The 20,594-nt window shown below is 45.5% G+C and overlaps 1 protein-coding gene across 4 annotated transcripts in view; it reads left to right on the forward strand.

Moving 5' to 3' along the window:
* The window catches only part of helz (helicase with zinc finger), a 295,601-nt gene that overhangs the window by 202,801 nt on the left and 72,206 nt on the right, over nt 1–20,594 (forward strand). For all 4 annotated transcript variants that reach the window (XM_070857885.1, XM_070857888.1, XM_070857887.1 and 1 more), the window contains exon 22: nt 7,671–7,881. In XM_070857885.1, the coding sequence (XP_070713986.1) occupies nt 7,671–7,881 (211 nt within the window). The remainder of the gene's footprint in view (nt 1–7,670; nt 7,882–20,594) is intronic.

Consider the following 20,594-nt stretch of genomic DNA (forward strand, 5'->3'; position numbering starts at 1 on the left):
CCCCCATTATGATCACCGTATAGATTTGTGAACAGCAGTGTATTTCCAAGCTCGCTCATTTTCTGATGTCATTTTAAATCTCAGTAACCGCTCCACTGTTGGAGGCCATGTCTTCAGCTGCCTGGGCTCTAAACTCTGGAATTTCTTCCCTCGGCCTCTCCTCCTTTTAAGTCGCTCCTTAACACTTGCCTCTTTGAGCAAGTTTTTGGTCACCTGTACGAATATCCCCTTATGTGACTTGGTGTCAAACATTGTTTGATAACACTCCTGTGAAGCATCTTGGGACATTAAGGGTGCTCAATAAATGCAACTTGTTGCTGTAAGTACCGTGTTTCTGATTAGGGAGAGACAAAATGACGACATATAATGTCTTTGACTGCTAGCAAGCTAAGCAAGCAGCAAACTGCCATGCAGCGCATCAGTGATTGGTTGACTGAATTGAGGCCCACAGTGCAGAATCCCACTAAGATGGAAATGTATAGGAGATCAGAGGAAGTAAATCGGTAGCAGTGATCACACAATGCTAAACTTGGGGTTTGCCGCGGCTGCCGAGACTGGAGGAGATGAGGATCATGGGCATTAAAGGAAATGTCCCAGGGAAGATTTGCTTAGCTTTGAACCATGTACGATTTTGTAATACTTTGTACTCGGAGGAAATCTTCATTACCAGCTTTCCATAAACCGAACTTTGCCACAGAGTGCTAGGACGTGGGTTTGTGCCCACACTCCCTTCCCCACCCCGCCCTTCCAATTAGTTACTAACCTTTGCTGCCAGGAGAAGAAAGCAGGAGGGCTGTGTCGCCTGGGACGTGCTCACACACCAGTTACCATGCAAGACCAATAGAACTCACGGGAGGCAAAGTTCGCTGTGTTCTGCACAGCCGGTTTCTTTTAATACGCGGTCCTTTTGAATGTCTGCGTATGGGCGTTGTTTACAGTGTTACAGGTCAGTGAGCGGCCTGCACGGGACCTTACAGATCACGGCGTGGCCACGTGCATGCACCTTAGCAAGAACATTGTGGGCAGGTATTCCAACCGACTTTCCAACTGCTCTTAGTGAAACATGTAAGATTCTGAAGGGGATTGACAGGGTAGATGCTGAGGGGTTATTTCCTCCGGCTGGAGATTCTAGAACTAGGGGGCACAGTCCCAGAATAAGGGGTCGGCCATTTAAGACACAGATGAGGAGGAATTTCTTCACTGAGGGTTGTGAATCTTTGGAACTCTCTGCCCCAGAGGACTGTGGATGCTGAGTCTCTGAATATATTCACGGTTGAGATAAATAGATTTTTGGAGTCTAGGGGAATCAAGGGATATGGAGATCGGGCGGGAAAGTGGAGTTGAGGTCGATGATCAGCCATGATCTTATTGAATGGTGGAGCAGGCTTGAAGGGCCATATGGCCTACTCCTGCACCTATTTCTTATGTTCTTATGTTTATATGTTAAATTTATGTCGTACCGGCAGACACAGAAAAGGAGGAAAGTAATGGAACACTCCACTGTCCATCCAGTTTCTCAAACATTTTCCAGCAACGGTCATTGGATAGGGATCAAGAATGCAACCCTGGCCGTATCCCCTCCTTGTCCTCCCTTCCCCAACCAGGAACACTGAGGAAAATCATAGCACCAACCGTTGAGGTCAGCAACCTCGGTATAGACTGCTGATTGAATCTGAAATTTTCCTGATTTATATGCCTTAGTATGATCCTGGGAAGTGCATTTACTCATAAACATTGGGGAAATTTGACAATGTATACTGCCTCTCCCCCATCCTGTTCTCAAAGCAATTTTGGGGGGGAAAAAAATCTGAATTCAGCCTCTACTATGGGCTCAATTTGCCCCAATTATCTGTGCTGTTTTTTTGGAGTGCAGTTTTTTTTGGAGTAAATTAAAATCTCCAAGTTTCCCCAAAGTGTAATTCACGTAGGTAGGATTTTTTTAGGCTACGATTTTTTTTTACCTCATTGGCGGCGTAACCTGCCAACCGCGCCAATTCTGGCCATTGAAGTAAGTTTGGCGTGTATGTGACCGCTCTGGAAAAACCTTCTGGGCAGTTAAGTAAATTGGTGCAGATAAGAGAATCCGCGCAGAAAATCCAGTTCCACGGCCCGGACAGCAACGGCAGAGAGAGGGACGGGGGGGAGGGTGTCCTTTCAGCCGGGGTGGGGGTGGGGGGGAGAGAGAGAGAGAAGAGTCCTTTCAGCCAGGGTTAGGAGCAGCATCTGGCATCGAGAGGCTGGAGGCCTTTTGGCCAGGGCTAGGAACGGCACTGGCGGGAAGGGGGGATAGACTTTTGGCATAAACTCTTTAATAATTTAATGCTGGTAAGCTGCTGCAATGTGCACGGTGCTTGTGCAGGTTGTTGTGAGCTGGCCAGAATGTGTTGTCTGTTTCACTTTCCAGCCTCAGCCCGCAGTGTGTCCCTTGTTACCATGGCAACCCGATCTTTTTGCCGCAGATCTTAGGCTCCACCCCCAAAGCTAAAGGACAGGCTACACGGCGCCAAAATCAACAATTCAAATGGGGAAAGTTGGATTTTTTGGGCAGAGTTGGGCCCCCAAAAAACAGGCCTAATGCTTTAAATACGCCAAAAATGGCATTGGGGAAAATTGAGCCCATGTATGGCTGCGCTGCTGCCTGCATCCATTTAGTTCTTGTTTTCTTGTTGCATCAGAAACCTGTGGCTCCTTTTTAACTGTGCCAATCTTACACATTCACATTCAGTGAGTTGTCTTGATTTGTTCATCAGCAGTGAGATCAAGAGGTTTCAGCAGTTTACCTGCTCTCTTAGAAACCGAGGTCCTACATTAATTGGTAACTGAGCTCGCTTAACCCTCTCGATGAGCAAAGTGGTTGACTTTTAAAGAGTATGAATGTGCACAATTAGTAATGTCCTTGGTTTTTAGGTGTTTTCATATTCATGGATGTTGCCGAGAATCACCTTTTCATAACACTTGAAAGGTTTGTTGAGCAGTTCATTGTGGTTACTATTTTTATCACCAACTCGTAGCTTGTACACGAATTCTATTTTATATCTTAATTTCCCAATAAGATTGTTAACATCTTTCTGCCCTTCCTCCTACCCAGGTTAACATAGCTCATTTGATATGCAGATTATACATACCTAAATCTCTCCACACATAATTTTGATGTAAATGCTTATGTGTGAATAGACAAACACATTTGCATGTGTTTAGTTGTGAACTATTGAGATTCCTTTCATCTCATTTTTTGCTATGTTTCTACGGCCCTGTTTGCATTGTTGTTTTCCTGCCTGTACCTCTTGGTTTCTTTGCTTCTTCTGTGATCTGTTGCATCCTCATCACCTCCCCCCCCCCCCCCCCACAAGCTCGTCTCTCTCCATTTTTTTGTTGTTCGTAAGCCCACTAATGTGGCAAATTGAATACAATTCTGAACATTCTGCTCCATATCCATTCCAGTGGTGCATGGAAGCAAATTTTACTTCAATCAACAGGAGCGACTAAATACATTAATACAGCTTGAAGCTCAGCGGTCCAAAGAAATGTGCGTGACTAATACCTTGTATAGCTGTGTAAATTAAAGCTGGATCAGTAAACAAGATAATCAGCATTAGTACTGCAACACAACCTGTGGAAAAACACTTGATACAAAACTCAGTGAGCAGCTGCTTTCGAGAGGCTGAGTTCAGTCGGCTAATTTCTACCCATTCATGGTCAGTGGGCAGAAAATCTAACCCAGTAAATTTATAAAAGCTGTGATTTTGGAGGGATGCCTTGGTTGTATTGCTGGACTTCTGGCCAAAATTCTTTGCTCAGGATCTATTCCAAGTGACATTCTGGTTTCCTGTAAAGGATAAAACTTTGCAATTTCCTTTTTGATCATCTCGGGAACTTGCATTTATATAGCGCCTTTCACAACCTCAGGACGTCCCAAAGCGCATTACAGCCAATGAAGTATTGTTGAAGTATGGTGGCTGTTGTAATTTAGAGAAACGCGGCAGCCAATATGCATGCAGCAGGGTCCCACGGACAGCAATGAGATAAATCACCAGATAATTTGTTTTTGGCGATATTGGTTGAATGATGAATGTTGATCAGTACACCAAGAGCACTCCTTTGCTCTTCAAAAACTGCCATGGGATTTTTACATCCACCTGAGAGGTCAGATGAGGCATCAGTTTAAACGTCTCATCTGAAAGACAGTACCTCTGACTGGTACACCCTCAGAATACATTAAAGTGTCGGCCTAGATTATGTGCTCAAGTCCCAGTGTGGCTTGAACCCATGACCTTCTGACTCCAAGGTTGCCACTGAGCTAAGGCTGATACTTGAAGATAAATGCAGGTGAGGATGTACTGCTTGAGCATGTTCCCTGGCAACCCGGTGAGAGACAAAACTGACATGTCCAAGGGCATTGACATTCATTCTGATCAGGATAACATGATTGCTGAAGTCCAGTTTTGTTTTTAGTTGTGGAGAATGGTGGCAGAAATCACGCTGCAATATTATACTTTACCTTAAATTAACTTATTATTGGACCATCTTTTTCATGAGCATTTCACAAGAACTTCCTTTGGTTTTCTTGTCCTTTCTCAAGAGTGAGCTGTGAAACACTAATATTTGATATCTATACGTTAATTTTTTTAAAATATGATCACAAAATTTTTCCGACACTGCCAAGACTACACTTGTTGCCCATCCTGAGCTACCCTGAGCAGATGGTGGTGAACCTTCTCCTTGAACCACAGCAACCCTTGTGCTGATGGTGTCTCACCATGGTGTTGGGTCAGGAATCCTAGGATTTTGACCGATGAAGGAACCAATGTAATCAATCAGGACGGTGTGTGACTTGGAGAAGAACTTGGAGGTTATGGGGTTCTCATGTTATTGCTCCTCTTGTCCTTCACACTGGTGGTGGTCATAGCTCTTGGAGCTGCTGTCAAAGTAAGTTTGGTGAGTTGTTATGATACATCCTTTATTTTTTATTTGTTCATGGGATGTGGGCGTCTCTGGCAAACCAGCATTTATTGCCCATTCCTAATTGCCCTTGAAGATAGTGGTAAGCCACCTATTTGAACCGTTGCAGTCCATGTGGTGAAGGTACTCTCCCTGATACTTGAATCAGGGAGGGAGTTCTGGATTTTGACTTGATGAAGGAATGGCGATATATTTCCATGTCAGGATGGTGTGTGACTTGGAGGTGATGGTGTTCCTATGTGCCTGCTGACCTTGTCCTTCTAAGTGGTAGAGGTCGCGGGTTTGGAAGGTACTGTCGAAGAAGCCTTGGCGAGTTGCTGCAGTGCATCTTTTGATGGTACACACTGCAGCCACAGTGCGCTGGTGGTGCAGTGAGTGAATGTTTAAGGTGCTGGATGGGATGCCAATCAAGTAGGCTGCTTTGTCTGGATGATGTTGAGCTTCTTCAGTGTTGGAGCTGCACTCACCCAGGCAAGTGGAAAGTATTCCATCACACTCCTGACTTGTGTCTTGTAGATGGTGGAAAGGCTTTGGGGAGTCAGGAGGTGAGACACTCGCCGCAGAATACCCAGCCTCTGACCTGCTCTTGTTGCCACAGTATTTATGTGGCTGGTCCAGTTAAGTTTCTGATCAATTGTGACCCACCCCCCCCCCCAGGATATTGATGGTGGGTGATTCTGCGATGGTAATGCCATTGAATGTCATGGGGTGGTGGTTAGACTCTCGCTTGTTGGAGAGGATCAATGCCTTGTGTGGTTGCTTCCGTTGTTTAGCATGCAAGTAGTCCTGAGTTGCAGCTTCCCCAGGTTGCCACCTCATTTTTAGGTACACCTGGTGCTGCTCCTGGTAAGCTCTTCTACACTCATCACTGAACCAGAGTTGGTCCCCTGGCTTGATGGTAGCGATGAGAGAGCAGACAGGCGTTTAACGTCTCATCTGAAAGACGGCATCTCCGACAGTGCAGCACTCTCTCAGTACTGCACTGGACTGTCAGCTTAGATTTTTGTGCTGCAGTCTCTGGAGTGGGTCTTGAACCCACAACCTTCTGACTCAGAAGTGAGTGTGTTACCCACTGATCCACGGCTGACAAATAACACTCCAATGTTATTCGGAGCTGGTTAGTAGGGGCCTGCCTTCAGATAACTTTCTAGTTTTCCCTTCTGCTCTCTCTCTCTCTCTCTCTCTCCTGCTTTCCTGGGTAAGATGGGTGCCAGGCCTCTCTTTGAAACCCCCAACATCAAGACAGCTGAGAAGGGAACCTAGGAGGAGTCGATTGTTCTGCTTTGTCGTGCTGTGTGTTGGTGCTCCGATGTATTGCACTAACCTCAGTTACAATTTGTCGTTATGGTTTCTCCCTCTTTAAAAGGTAATCTTTTTATTTAAGTTTAAAAAAAAATTGAAACCTAATCTGTCACATTTCTACTTTTTAAATGAAGTTCCTTTTTCAAAAGCAAAGCTACAATATTCATGAATTTTAAAATGCATTCGAGTACTCCTCTTCTGTTGTAATTGAAAGCTATTTCCTCCAGCCAAAACCATTGTAGATATTTGTAGAGGGTGAAAGATTTTCAATCACGTTGATTGAATGAGACATCATTTACGTACTGCTTCAGGCACCTGTCAAAAGCTGTGGACAGTTTTTGATTTCTATAAATGCATTGATGAGGAATGGTACAAAATGCAGATATTGTTCCCCTTCTTTCCTCAGTCTCCCTCCATTTTCACCGTTCCTCTCCTGAAGATGTTCCAAAGGCGTCAGCAGCCCTTCAATTGGTTGTGTTAAACCCACCCAGGGAATGCCTGCAGGCTGCCAACTCTGGAGACCATTGCAGTTGAGCCCTATCTGATCCTTGCCCGATGTCCACCCATGTACGTTCCATCAAGAGTCACTAGTGATCATCATAGAGCACAGAAGGAGGCCATTCGGCCCATCGTGCCTGTGCCAGCTCATTGAAGAACTATCCAATCAGTCCCACTCCCCCGCTCTTTCCCCACAGCCTGGCAAATGTCTCCTTTGCAAGTATATATCCAATTCCCTTTTGAAAGTTGCTATTGAATCTGCTTCCACCGCCCTTTCAGGCAGCGCGTTCCCGATCATCATAACTCGCTGCGTACAAACAATTCTCCTTTCCCTTCTGGCCTTTTGGCCAATATTTAGCATCTATGTCCTCTGGTTACCAATCTGATTGGAACCACTATATACCTACACAGCTTGTGTTAGCAAACTTCATCCACATCTTTTGTATTTATATTTAAGGATACACCTGTGACATATATTGTGCCCCCTTTCTAGTTTGCTATATGTCACTGTTTGGCATTTCTACATTTTTTTTTCAATTTAAAGCATCTGTATATTCTATATTTAATGGTACTGTGCTCTGCTAGTAATGATTTGTGATCTGTGTGAATGTGCAATAACATCAATGTCTCCAGTAAGTTGTGTGGCATTCCAGAGTCCCGTGCAGCTGGTGAACCGGCTTTTACATTGAAAGAAACTGCGCTTGCGAGGACCTTTGAACGGGCCACGCAGCTTGTTCAAGGGTCTGAGCAGCCCCCCCCCCCCCCCCCAAAAAAAAATTACAGGGAACATTGAATAACATTGTGTTTTACCTTCTTTACCTGGCTTCAAAATGCACTCCTTTATGCTCTGAGCTGCTGCAGGTGGGCCTCGAACCTCCCTTTTAATTTCCTCTTCTTGCACTCTTTCCAAGGAAATTCTGGGAAAGCTTCATTGATATCTGTCACGAGAACAACAGTCTCCATGGCATCACGTTTGAACAAATTAAGGCACAGCTGGAGGCACTGGAGTTGAAGAAGACTTACGTCCTTAATCCTCTAGCTCCGGAATTCATCCCGAGAGCGCTTCGACTTCAGCAGCCAGCAAATGCTAATAAACAGCAACAGCAGCCATCCCCTCCGAAGGTACGGTGGCAGATTTTAGTATTTTCCTCCTCGTCACGCACTCTTCATTTTAGACTAAAAATGTCATTTTTTTAAAATGTCAGTCTTGTATTGATGCCCCTGGTATGTGTGTAAATGTATTTGAATTTCTAGCGACACAGACTGATTGATGCACTCTGCCACAAAGTGACAGAATGGAGCTTCTCTCCACACACATGGTTTAACATCTGAGCCAGATTCTCCTCTCCCCAGCCATCCAAGAGGAGGCTTTGAATGGAGACAAAGCCCTTTCCCAGAGGCAGCAGGAAATGGTGGCTGAGTTAGCTCAACCATCTCCTAATGAACGGTTCAAAAGGAGTTGTGGGTATTTTTTACCTAAGCTTTGTAGGCCAAGTTATTTTTTTTTAAACCCTTACCTGAAAATTTCTTGGTCCAATGATTGCAAACCTTTTCAACTTTTGACATTGGTTTTGCCTTTTCAGCAAATGAAACCAAGCTCGCGTGATGAGGATGAGGCACTAATCAGTCTGAAATGCTTCCTTAAAACTCGGTCTTATTCCATTCTGATTTTTTGAAATTTTAGTTGAAGTGCTCAGTAACTTAAGAAGGTAATGGCCCAGAATCTTCTGTAGCCGGTCAATGAACAGTGCCCACCATTTGTGGTCAGACAGGAAGCAAAGAGTAGGAGTAAATGGGTACTTTTCAGAATGGCAGGCAGTGACTAGTGGGGTACCGCAAGGTTCTGTGCTGGGGCCCCAGCTGTTTACACTGTACATTAATGATTTAGACGAGGGGATTAAATGTAGTATCTCCAAATTTGCGGATGACACTAAGTTGGGTGGCAGTGTGAACTGCGAGGAGGATGCTATGAGGCTGCAGAGTGACTTGGATAGGTTAGGTGAGTGGGCAAATGAATGGCAGATGAAGTATAATGTGGATAAATGTGAGGTTATCCACTTTGGTGGTAAAAACAGAGAGACAGACTATTATCTGAATGGTGACAGATTAGGAAAAGGGGAGGTGCAAGGAGACCTGGGTGTCATGGTACATCAGTCATTGAAGGTTGGCATGCAGGTACAGCAGGCGGTTAAGAAAGCAAATGGCATGTTGGCCTTCATAGCGAGGGGATTTGAGTGCAGGGGCAGGGAGGTGTTGCTACAGTTGTACAGGGCCTTGGTGAGGCCACACCTGGAGTATTGTGTACAGTTTTGGTCTCCTAACTTGAGGAAGGACATTCTTGCTATTGAGGGAGTGCAGCGAAGATTCACCAGACTGATTCCCGGGATGGTGGGACTGACCTAGCAAGAAAGACTGGATCAACTGGGCTTGTATTCACTGGAGTTCAGAAGAATGAGAGGGGATCTCATAGAAACATATAACATTCTGACGGGTTTAGACAGGTTAGATGCAGGAAGAATGTTCCCAATGTTGGGGAAGTCCAGAACCAGGGGTCACAATCTAAAGATAAGGGGTAAGCCATTTAGGACCGAGATGAGGAGAAACTTCTTCACCCAGAGAGTGGTGAACCTGTGGAATTCTCTACCGCAGAAAGTAGTTGGGGCCAATTCACTAAATATATTCAAAAGGGAGTTAGATGAAGTCCTTACTATTCGGGGGATCAAGGGGTATGGCGAGAAAGCAGGAAGGGGGTACTGAAGTTTCATGTTCAGCCATGAACTCATTGAATGGCGGTGCAGGCTCGAAGGGCTGAATGGCCTACTCCTGCACCTATTTTCTATGTTTCTATGTTTGTCTTGCCCTTGCCCATTTAATCTCCATGATATTTTGCGCCACAAGTTGCTGCTCGTGGCAGATGGAAAGCGTGTGCCGCTCCCCACAGGGAATCGGAGTGAACAGGTCGAGCAACGGTATACCTCCTGCACCAATCCCATTGAAGCATTGTGAAAGTAACAGTGCAAGGACAGAGAAGGAAGTGTAAGTTAGAGCTGGTGAATGTCAAAGCAGGTACAGAAAGAAATAGAGAGGGGGAAATAAAAATTGAATAGAGAAACATAGAAAATAGGTGCAGGAGTAGGCCATTCAGCCCTTCGAGCCTGCACCACCATTCAATAAGCTGTTGGCTGATCATTTACCTCAGAACTCCTTTCCCGCTTTCTCTCCATACCCCTTGATCCCTTTAGCTTTTAAGGTCACATCTAACTCCCTCTTGAATATATCTAATGAACTGGCACCAGCAACTCTCTGCGGTAGAGAATTTCAGAGGGTAACAACTCTCTGAGTGAAGACGTTTCTCCTCATCTCGGTCCTAAATGGCTTACCCCTTATCCTTAGACTGTGTCCCCTGGTTCTGGACTTCCCCAACATCGGGAACATTCTTCCTGCATCTAACCTGTCCAGTCCCGTCAGAATTTTATATGTTTCTATGAGATCCCCTCTCATTCTTCTAAACTCGAGTGAATACAGGCCCAGTCGATCCAGTCTCTCCTCATATGTCAGTTCCGCCATCCCGGGAATCAGTCTGGTGAACCTTCGCTGCACCCTCAAGAGCAAGAATGTCCTTCCTCAGATTAGGAGACCAAAACTGAACACACTATTCCAGGTGAGGCCTCACCAAGGCCCTGTACAACTGCAGTAAGACCTCCCTGCTCCTATACTCTCATCCCCTAGTTATGAAGGCCAACATGCCGTTTGCCTTCTTTACCACCTGCTGTACCTGCATGCCAACTTTCAATGACTGATGTACCATGACACCCAGGTCTCGTTGCACCTTCCCTTTTCCTAATCTACTACCATTCAGATAATATTCTGCCTTCATGTTTTTGCCACCAAAGTGGATAGAGAGGGGAAAAAAGAGACAAAGAAAAAGACAAAATTATTCTTTCATTTTCAATTAAAAAAAAAAAATCTCCAACAACAATTAAAACCTGAAGGAATGAGACTTTACACTCGAAATAGTTAATTTTCAGTGCCAGAGAGGTTGACTGGCAGTAATTAACACTTACCGCATCATTAAAAGGGTGCTTAGACTTGAAATGACTTGACTTAACTTTCTGCGGCGAGTTTAGATCTTATCCGCGCTGCAAATACAGGAAATTCACGCCATTCAATGCATTTGAATGGTGAGGCAGACAGCAAAATGATCATTTCGCAAAGCTAACGGCCGGGCAGCATACCTTGGGCAGCAACTTTAAGGTTTCCGAGTTTAACTGCACATCTGACGTTGCTGTGTGATTTAGCACTGTTAGCCTCACTATTAATTTGACAAATTCTTGCAAGATGTAGATCGTTGCACAAGCCATAGGGCTTACTAATGTTTTTCCAGTGGAAATACTGAGAGACCGTTATTATTTGATAGTAAATGCGATTTTAGTTTTCTCACAAAATGTTTAAAATCTGAAAAATGAAAAACAGCAGTATTTACCTCCCATTTTTAGCTAACAGGAAATGCTTTATTTTAAAATATTCTAGAACTGTATGAATCGCACCGGTTATTTGCAACTTACTATTCTAGTTTTTCCTCTTTGTTGTGCATCCTAAGCTGGTGAAAATTTCATTGACTAAACAGGATCTTAGAAGAGTGGAAATTTTGGAGCCTTTAGCATGGATTTTAAGTGTGGACCAGGACGCCCTGTCCTGCAGTAACCACACCTGGATTTGTTAAAACTTCACTGCAATCAGCTGAGAATTCATACATTATTGGTTTCAAGTCAGAAATCTTGTAATTGTTGATGTGTGACACTGATAGCTCAATTGGTTTGATACAAATATAAGATCAGTCAAATTAATATTCAGTCAAAGTTCATTTCAGCAGATTGTAAGTAAAATTTAAGATAGTCTTCTCTTGGGCTTCTGGCATTATCTAGTTGATGTTCTGAGACCATAGTTTAGACAGGGCAAAGTAAAAGCAATATACTGTGGTGCTGGAAATCGGAAATTAAAACACAAAATGCTGGAAGTACTCAGCAGGTCAGGCAGCATCTGTGGAGAGAGAAATAGTTAACCTTTCAGGTTGGTGACCTTTTCGTCAGAACCGGAAAAAGTTAGAGATGTAACAGGTTTTAAGCAAGTGCAGAGGCTGGGAAAGGGGGGAGGGGAGGGGAGAAAGGAACAAAAGGGAAGGTTTGAGAGGGTGGTAGGCTGGAAAGAATAAATGACAAAAGAGATGTTGCGAGGTGAAAGGCGATGGTCATGGGACAAAGAAAGAAAAGATGGGTCTAGAGGAGGTGTAAATGGGAATAGGAGGTTCATCAAAAGCTGCTGTCTGAAATAAATGGGGCAGAGGTTCTGATCTGAAAGTGTTGCACTCAATGTTGAGTATACAGCATTGATTTTCAATCTTTTAATGTAAGATCATTTAATCTGCTCACATTCACACAGTAACACCAGGACTCTCCGCTGATTATACAGTAACGTGCAAATTATACAAAATGTACATGTAACCTATTCTAAGAATACAGTGCAGGGCTGTCCAAACTATGGCTCCTGGGCCATATACAGGCCTTAGTTTGCCGAGGCAAATCTGTCCTTGCATTTCTTGCTGGTTTGTTCTATTTTGATTCTTAGGCCTGGTGGTTTGGATAGACCTGTTGCCTCATTGCTGTGTAAGTATTTAAATCAGAACACAGAGACCCGTTCTTGAACTATAAGCAAATTAATGGGGCTTTTGATTCGATGTTTATATGTGGCCCCCAGATTCTGTGGTGTACATCAAAAATGTTGACACTGCTGAGATAGTGGGACTCTCCAAACACATGCTTTGTGCTCAAATCCGTTCACAATGTCACTCCAGCCTCTGAGTTCCTTTTAAACTCACCAATTCAATTAAAACATGAACTGCGTTATCTGAATCTTTTCTCTGGATGCTCTTCTGCTTTCCATTGTGCAGGTATGAGTGCGTGCCCTTCCCATTTACCTGCGCAGATAACTTTAGCGGTACTTGTCTGCTGCAGCCCATCACCTCACCATCTGCTCTTGCCCATGTTTTGATGTAGCTCAGTGACAACAGGAATAGTTTATGCTCAATTTGATTCGACTGCAGCTGGTCAGCCTCTTCTGCCGGCTGTGTTCTTGATCCTGCTTCTCTTTGCTGCCTTGCTCTGCTTCATTGTCCAGCCTCCTGACTTCACTTTCTCCCCTTCTCTCTTGCCATCGTCTCAGGCGGTCCCTCGTGTCGAGGATGACTTGCTTCCACGCCGAAAAAGGATGAGTTCATAGGTGTTTCAATGAAGGACCTAATATTCCAGGTCTCGAACTACATGTTGGAGGGTGGAAGATGCCTGTGCGTAGATTTTTTTTTAAATGTGTGGTGGCCGTTGCACACCAGCCACCACACGGGGCTTGACAGAGCTCGGTCTTGGTCCAGTGGCAAGGATTAACAAGACAACTGGAGACACGCTCTGCTGCGCGGACCTAGTGCGCGCACATATCACAGTGTGGGCTGGCCCGCGCTGCCCCTGGGCCCTCGCCTCTCCTGGGCCCCGCCTCTCCTGGGCCCCGAACTCGCGCCTCTCCTGGGCCCCGATCACATCGCTCCACGATCACTCACCGCTCCTGCTGTACCTGCCCACGCTCCAATCAGCGACCTGGATTATGGTGACGTCCAATCCAGTCGCCCTCTTCACAGCCGTCGCTCTCCAGCACGCGCTGTACCTTGAAGCAGTATGCACCTTTGAAGGTCCTGACCTGCCGATGGCCCTTGCTGGTCGGGGCCACCTGTAGCTGCTGACTCATACTACGGTTCTGTGGTCATTGAGTCCCTTTGGTAACTTGCCCAACTGAAACCCTATTTTATTCCTGTATCAGATCCACAAATATAAAACAATCACTGATAAATCCAGTAAGGAATTCGGGAGATACTTCTTTAGACAGAGTGGTGAGAATGTGGAATATATCGAGTAGTTGTGGTGAATCGCACAGATGCATTTAAGGGCAAGCTAGATAAGCATACGAAGAAGAGAAGGATATGCTGATCGGGTTTGATCAGGCTCATGTGGAGCATAAACATCAGCCTAGACCAGCTGGGCCGAAAGTACTGTTTCTGTGATGTCATTTCTATGTAACAAATAGGAACCTTCCAATCGGTTCACTCCGGTAGTGATCCAGATTGTTGACTCTGGGTAAATTTTCACCCCCGATCCCCCTCACAACTTTAGCCAGAGTTGGGTGGGCGATGGAGGGGGAGGAGGGGGGTGTAATTGTATGCCATCAGTGTCCTTGCTGAGATCTGTTAACGCGGCACACACTCAAGTGAAACCTGGAACCTTCCTAGTCTCTAAGGGTTTGTACTAAAGTGCAAGTGCAGTCAGTGACTGAGGAAAAAAAACAATGGATGGGATCTCAATAATCTCATGTACACCAATTGTTGGGTTTGTAGATCATTTAGGTCAGTATTTCAAATAATGTTGCTGATGAAGCTGTGATGATGGCCGTGTAGAGGGAAATTATTTTAAAAGGTAATAAAATTGTGTTCTAACCTTCTGAAAATGTAATGATTACACTTATGAGTATGTTGAGTTTTATTCAGTTGGAATATATTTCCGTTGGTTCCACTTTCAATTATCTTAATGATTTAGTACCTATTCAGCAAGCTGAATATTAACTCTTTCACCTGTTTCCTTAGTCATTGGCGGTTTAAACTTTGCAACACAATGGGGGAGCTCTAGCAACAACTTATACCTGTACATCCCAACTGCTTCACAAAGGAGCATGAATAAGAGACAGTTAGGGAAGGTGACTGAAAGCATGGTCGACCAGATAGCTTTTTGTTGCGGTGGAGAGAAATTTGGCACAGTAAAATCGAGAGAAGGCAGATGGGAACTGCGAGAAAAGAAAGTATTGGGACGTACAATCACATTTTGAAATCCAAGCGCTGGGAGATGGGAAACCACTGGAGGTCAGCAAAGACGAGGTTGATAGGTGGGGGAGGGACTTGGCATGCAAAAAGGATGTGTGTGAGAGAGTTTGGCATACGTTGGAGTTTGTGTAGGGTGGAGCTGGGGGAGCCAGCGAGGAGAGCATTGAGGAATTCGGGCCCGGAGCATAGATTAGGGTTTTGGCAGTGTTGGGGATACGGTCAAATTGTGGCAAGTGACATTCCAGGTCCATGGGTATAAATTGTGTAGTCTTCAGCACCTTGGCAACACACCCCACCCTTTCTTTTTCATTCAGAAATCTGTTCATAAGGTTGGCCTTTAATTTCATACCACCTTTAGCACTACTAACTCTTGCTGTACAGGTATTTTTATTTGAATACATGCACTAGATATTCCCTTGGGGGGGGGGGGGGGGCGGGATTAGATCACCTGACACACGAGGATGGTTTTACAGATTTTATTTTGTTACCAGTGTTATCTTCCGAGAATTGACTGTTTTGCACTATCTGACAGACAGTGATAGAACAGATCTCTTTCACACACTGCATTGAACCCATTATTAATCTTACTTCAAGAACGAAGAGATCAAAGCACAGAATGAGCCTCGCACTCCGTAATTGAATAGATGTATCATTTAGGAACTCAGATTTATCCATGTCTTGGCTTTAGAAATTGCTTTTCAAGCTCATATATTGAGCTGCGTCTTTATATTTATATATATATATATAATCTATAAAAAATATCTCTTGTATTTTTTGTGTTCATCTGTTTGAACTCACGAGTTTGCAGTAGTTTGCTTCAGACAGCGATGCTTTCTTCTTCCTTGAAAAGTAATTACTGATTTTCAAGAACAGGAGCTGAACGAAGAAGTAATTAACTGATGCATTCACACTTCAGCACATTTTAGGCTTTCTAAATATAAAACTGTGAATAGAGTTGTCTGACGCCTTCTATCCAGAGAATGCCGTTGAGATGACCCTTAACTTCCACACACCCACTGCATTTAAAAGCCTTGCAAATCCAAACATCTAGCATTGTGTTATGTTTGGGTTGCTCTACATTGCATAGCCCATTCACATTAATGATATACATTGGTCATTGGCTGATCTTTATTTGCAAAGACCCAACTTGGCCCTGTGTCAGAAGGTCACTTTAGCACCCAGGCATTAGTCAACCACAGGGCTAAACCCAGGAATGAAATGAAAGCTGTGATTGTGTTATAAACTTGAGCATCTTGTAGATTTCCTGTTGCCTTGAATATGATTTCAGAGACACTACAGATTTGTTCTCCTGATACAGTAAGAAACGTCGCAGGAAGAACTGTTGGTGTCTAAGGGGACAAAAAGATTTAATTTGAGAACAGAAGTTGCTCTTGATACATTGCAGAATACACTGACATGCCTTGTGACACTTCTGTACATAGCTTTGTCTGTCTGTCTATTGAAATGAAGTAATCACTGCAGTGTAGTCTTCTTTCTAGGCAAATGCTCACTTGCTTCAGGGTATGAAAGAGACTTGTCATGAAGGCGACGCTGTACTTTGTTTTGCCTACAAGTGCTGGCAGCACTTCAGATTCACAGTAGGCTGTCTGTTATTGTCTATAGGCGCCCTACAACAGCCCAAGGAAGCTCCTCACAATTCCCCCCCCCCCCCCCCCCCCCCAAATCAGTAAAGCCACGGGTGCGACATCATAGACTGTGGTTATCAGGGAACATAATGTAGTGTATGTAGGCACCTTTAGTAATGACTCCACGAGGCAGGATATGGTGCTTTAACTGTGCAGACCTGCAGTCTTTTATTAGCAACTTCTGAGTGCTGACAACAAGCTGTGTGTTCCTTTTTATACTGGGTTACCTGCCGTGTGCAGGCAACCCCTGGGTCTCCAGCAATAGCACCCTCTAGTGTACTGGTAAGGTGTGTACAGTACAAGGGTACATTCAATGTTGCATACAGTGTTACAGACATTACACAGTATACAGGCGTGCATACACAACAATACTCCCTCCTGAGCATTTTTCATATCCTAGTTGTCGTGACCAGGGGAGGTGATCAGTGGTGGGCTATGGGAGCTTGTGGTGAGGGTCGTGTGGTTGCCAGGTGTGACCCCTGTGCTTGAGGCTGGCCTCGTACGTTTCCCCTCCCTCACACACAAACCAAGTGGGTGTCACTGTTGTGGGATCCCTCGGGGAGGTAGCCACGGCAGCAGTGGGTGGTGTGTATACACTGTGATGTGGGTAGTTGTGGGGTGGTGGGCAGGGCCACAAGACTGGGTGGGCTCCTTGTCCACCAATGGGGATGAGGGTCAGGTTTTCTATTGGAATTCTCTACCACAGGAAGTTGTTGAGGCCAATTCACTAAATATATTCAAAAAGGAGTTAGATGTAGTCCTTACTACTAGGGGGATCAAGGGGTATGGTGAGAAAGCAGGAATGGGATACTGAAGTTGCATGTTCAGCCATGAACTCATTGAATGGCGGTGCAGGCTCGGAGCCGAATGGCCTACTACTGCACCTATTTTCTATGTTTCTATCCCAGGGTTTGCCAGGGAAGCTGGAGGGTATTGGCCTCATGCTTCTGGTGTTGGCCCTGGTGGCCAGGGGCTGTCGGGCTGGTGTGGTGGCTGGACTGCCCATTGACCACTCTCCCTGTAGTGGGTCTGCTCTCGCTGCCTGTGTGTGTGTCCTGCAAGGGGCATCACATTCGTTCCAAAGGTCCAGGCTACATGGTCAGGTAGCCTGCTGGACCTGGGGATCTCCCACAGGGGGATTCCATTGGCATGGTCCCTGTAGGACCCAATGTCCTTTGGTAGTGTCCTACCAGTATACATGACACCTTGGCTCTGATCACACATAGTCGAGCCTGCATTATACATTCTAGCACGTGCATCACTTTTGGGTGTCCTGGTTTCAACAGACATGGTTACATTGGGCATTTCACAATCTCTCTCATTATTGTTAAGCATAATAAACTTGTTTTAACCTTACTGACACCTGCATTCATCTCATTAGTCACATTAGTTAAACCAGCATCACAATTCATGGTTACATTGCATACATTTCCATACTTGCACCCTTTAATTGCATCTTTAGCTTTAAAGTCCATGTACTCAAATTGTTGGAACTTCCCCTTTAAATTTTTTTGGTTACCGGTCTCCTTTAAGGGAGCTTTCAGATCCGATTGGTCGCTCGACATCACATGTTGCTCCTCCATGTTGACTCATGGCATGGAGGAGGTCTGCTGCCTGCTGCTTGGTGTGCTGCAGCCATTTTGTGGTGGTCTTTTCTTCCACGTTCTTGTGGTGCTGCAGCCATTTTGTGGTCTTGTTGCAGGCAGGCTGTGGTGCTCTTTTCTTCCACATGCTTGTGGTTCTGCAGTCTTTCTGCAGGCAGGCTGTGTGGTGCTCTTTTCTTCCACATTTCGCCTGATGTGGACCCGGTTCATCCAATTTTTGCCCAGCAGCGTGGGACCGTCGCCGGCTACAATCCACAGGGGGAGTTTGTGCAACACGCCGCCCTGGGAGACCTGGACGTCTACACCGCCAACGATTTGGATTTTACCTTTGGTATAGATGAGCAGCTTTGCCTGGACAGGAGACAGTTTTGGTCGAGTGGCAGGATTCCTCCAAATTTTTTCAAAGTTCTTTTGGCTCATCACAGACTGGCTCGCCCCTGTGTTGATCTCCATGGAGACTGGGACCCTGTCGATGTCCACTTCCATCATCCACAGAGAACTTCCGTTGGAGCAGATAAAGATTTCATACTCTTCTCCCCGGGTTAGAGCAGCTTCATCTTCATCTGTGTCGGAGCCCCAGTGATTAGCCAACTCATCAGAGACACAGTGAGTACAGCCTTTTCTGCACATTCTCTGAAGGTGCCCTTTTTCTTTGCAGCCTTTGCATGCACAGCGGCACTGGTGGGCCCTGTGGTTTCCTCCACAGCGCCAGCACGGGACCATCCGGTTTGCCCCATGGACGGACTCATGGTTGCGGGACTCGGGGCAGCATTTCTGCCTTTAGAAGTGTCCATGCGGTGCACTGCGCTCGCCGGTTTAGAGTCCTGGGTCAGTATTCACCTGGAGTCGCTGACCGAAACCATGTAGGCCTGGCTCACTTGAATTGCTTTCTGCAGGGTGACCGTAATGTCAGCCGAGAGCAATTTGTATAGGAGGCCTTCGTGGCTGACTCCGATGGCAAATATGTCCCTTAGTGCTTCATTAAGGTGGTCGCCAAATTCACACGGTGCAGCTAGTTTTCTTAAGTGTGCAGCATACTTGGCAATTTCTTGGCCCTCAGGTCGCCGGTAAGTGTAGAACCAGTGCCTGGCTGTGAGGATGCTTTCTTTCGGTTTTAGTTGTTCCTGTATGATTGTTACAAGTTGCTCATAGCTCTTGGTGGTTGTCTTCTCCGGGGCTAGTAAGTCCCTGACGAGACCGTAGATGGTGGGCCCACAACTGCTAAGCAGGATGGCCCTGCGTTTGTTCGGTAGTGTGACCGGTGGGTCCCCGTCCAGGTTGATGGCTATAAAGAAGTGTTCCAATCTTTCCACAAAAGCATCCCAATCTTCCCCCTCTGTAAATTGCTGAAAGTTGCTGAGGTTAGACATGTTAAGCTTGTAGTTCGTGATCCTGTATTCCCGTCGCCAGTTGTAGTGTATGTAGGCACCTTTAGTGATGACTCCATGAGGTAGGGTCTGGTGCTTTAACTGTGCAGACCTGCAATCTTTTATTAGCAGCTCCTGAGTGCTGACAACAAGCTGTGCGTTCCTTTTTATACTGGGTTACCTGCCGTGTGCAGGCAACCCCTGGGTCTCCAGCAACAGCACCCTCTAGTGTACCAGTAAGGTGTGTACAGTACAAGGGTACATTCAATGTTGCATACAGTGTTACAGACATCACACAGTATACAGACATGCGTACACAACACATAAGAAATAGGAGCAGAAGTAGGCCATACAACCCCTCGAACATGCTCCGCCATTCAATAAGATCATGGCTGATCATGGACTCGGCTCCACTTCCCCGCCTGCTCCCCATAACCCTTTATCCCCTTATCGTTTAAGAAACTGTCTATTTCTGTCTTAAATTTATTCAATGTCCCAGCTTCCACAGCTCTCTGAGGCAGTGAATTCCACAGATTTACAACCCTCAGAGAAACGCTGTGTTTCTATTTCGATTACCCCAGTCAGTGGCTGCACTCTGGCAGTGATGGCTTCCCCTTACCCCACTCATCTGTCCTGCCTATCTGCAGTTGTTTACAGAGCCTGCTCATTATTAAAAGTGTCAGTATCTCCATCGTAGTGCAAGGTGTAATGCGCAGCCAGACCACAGCAGTCTGCAAATACTCACTGGATGTTTTGGGACAACACCCAGGTCTTTTACAATAAGCTGCTATCATTGAATTAGTTGTACTACCTACTGCTCCGCCTTCCTACTATCGCTGCAGCAATCATACATTCTGTTGCTCCTCCTTGCTGCAAAAAGTTAATCAGTCATACACCAGGCCCCTCCTTCCTGCTACAGATTGTACTCCGTGCTGCATTGATTCTGCCTGTTGCCCTGTGTAATTTCCGGAGCATATCTTTCCTTTGGCAACTTGCTGCTCTTTGATGCCAGTAGTTACAGTAAAAACACTCTTTGTCCATTGCTAATAGCTGCAACTACAAGTGATCGGGGCCCAGGAGAGGCGAGGGCCCAGGGGCAGCACGGGTCAGTCCACACTGTGCGATATGTGTGCGCGCACTAGGTCCATGCCGCAGAGCTGGTCTCCAGTCTTCCTGGTTAACCCTTGCTACAGGTCCAAGACCTAGCTCTGTCAAGCCCATGTGGTGGCTGGTGTGCAACGGTCACCACACGTTAAAAAAAAAAAAAATCCAAGCACAGGCATCTTCCACCCTTCAAGATTTC

The sequence above is a fragment of the Pristiophorus japonicus genome, chromosome 16 (assembly GCF_044704955.1).
Source record: "Pristiophorus japonicus isolate sPriJap1 chromosome 16, sPriJap1.hap1, whole genome shotgun sequence".
NCBI lineage: Eukaryota > Metazoa > Chordata > Chondrichthyes > Pristiophoridae > Pristiophorus > Pristiophorus japonicus.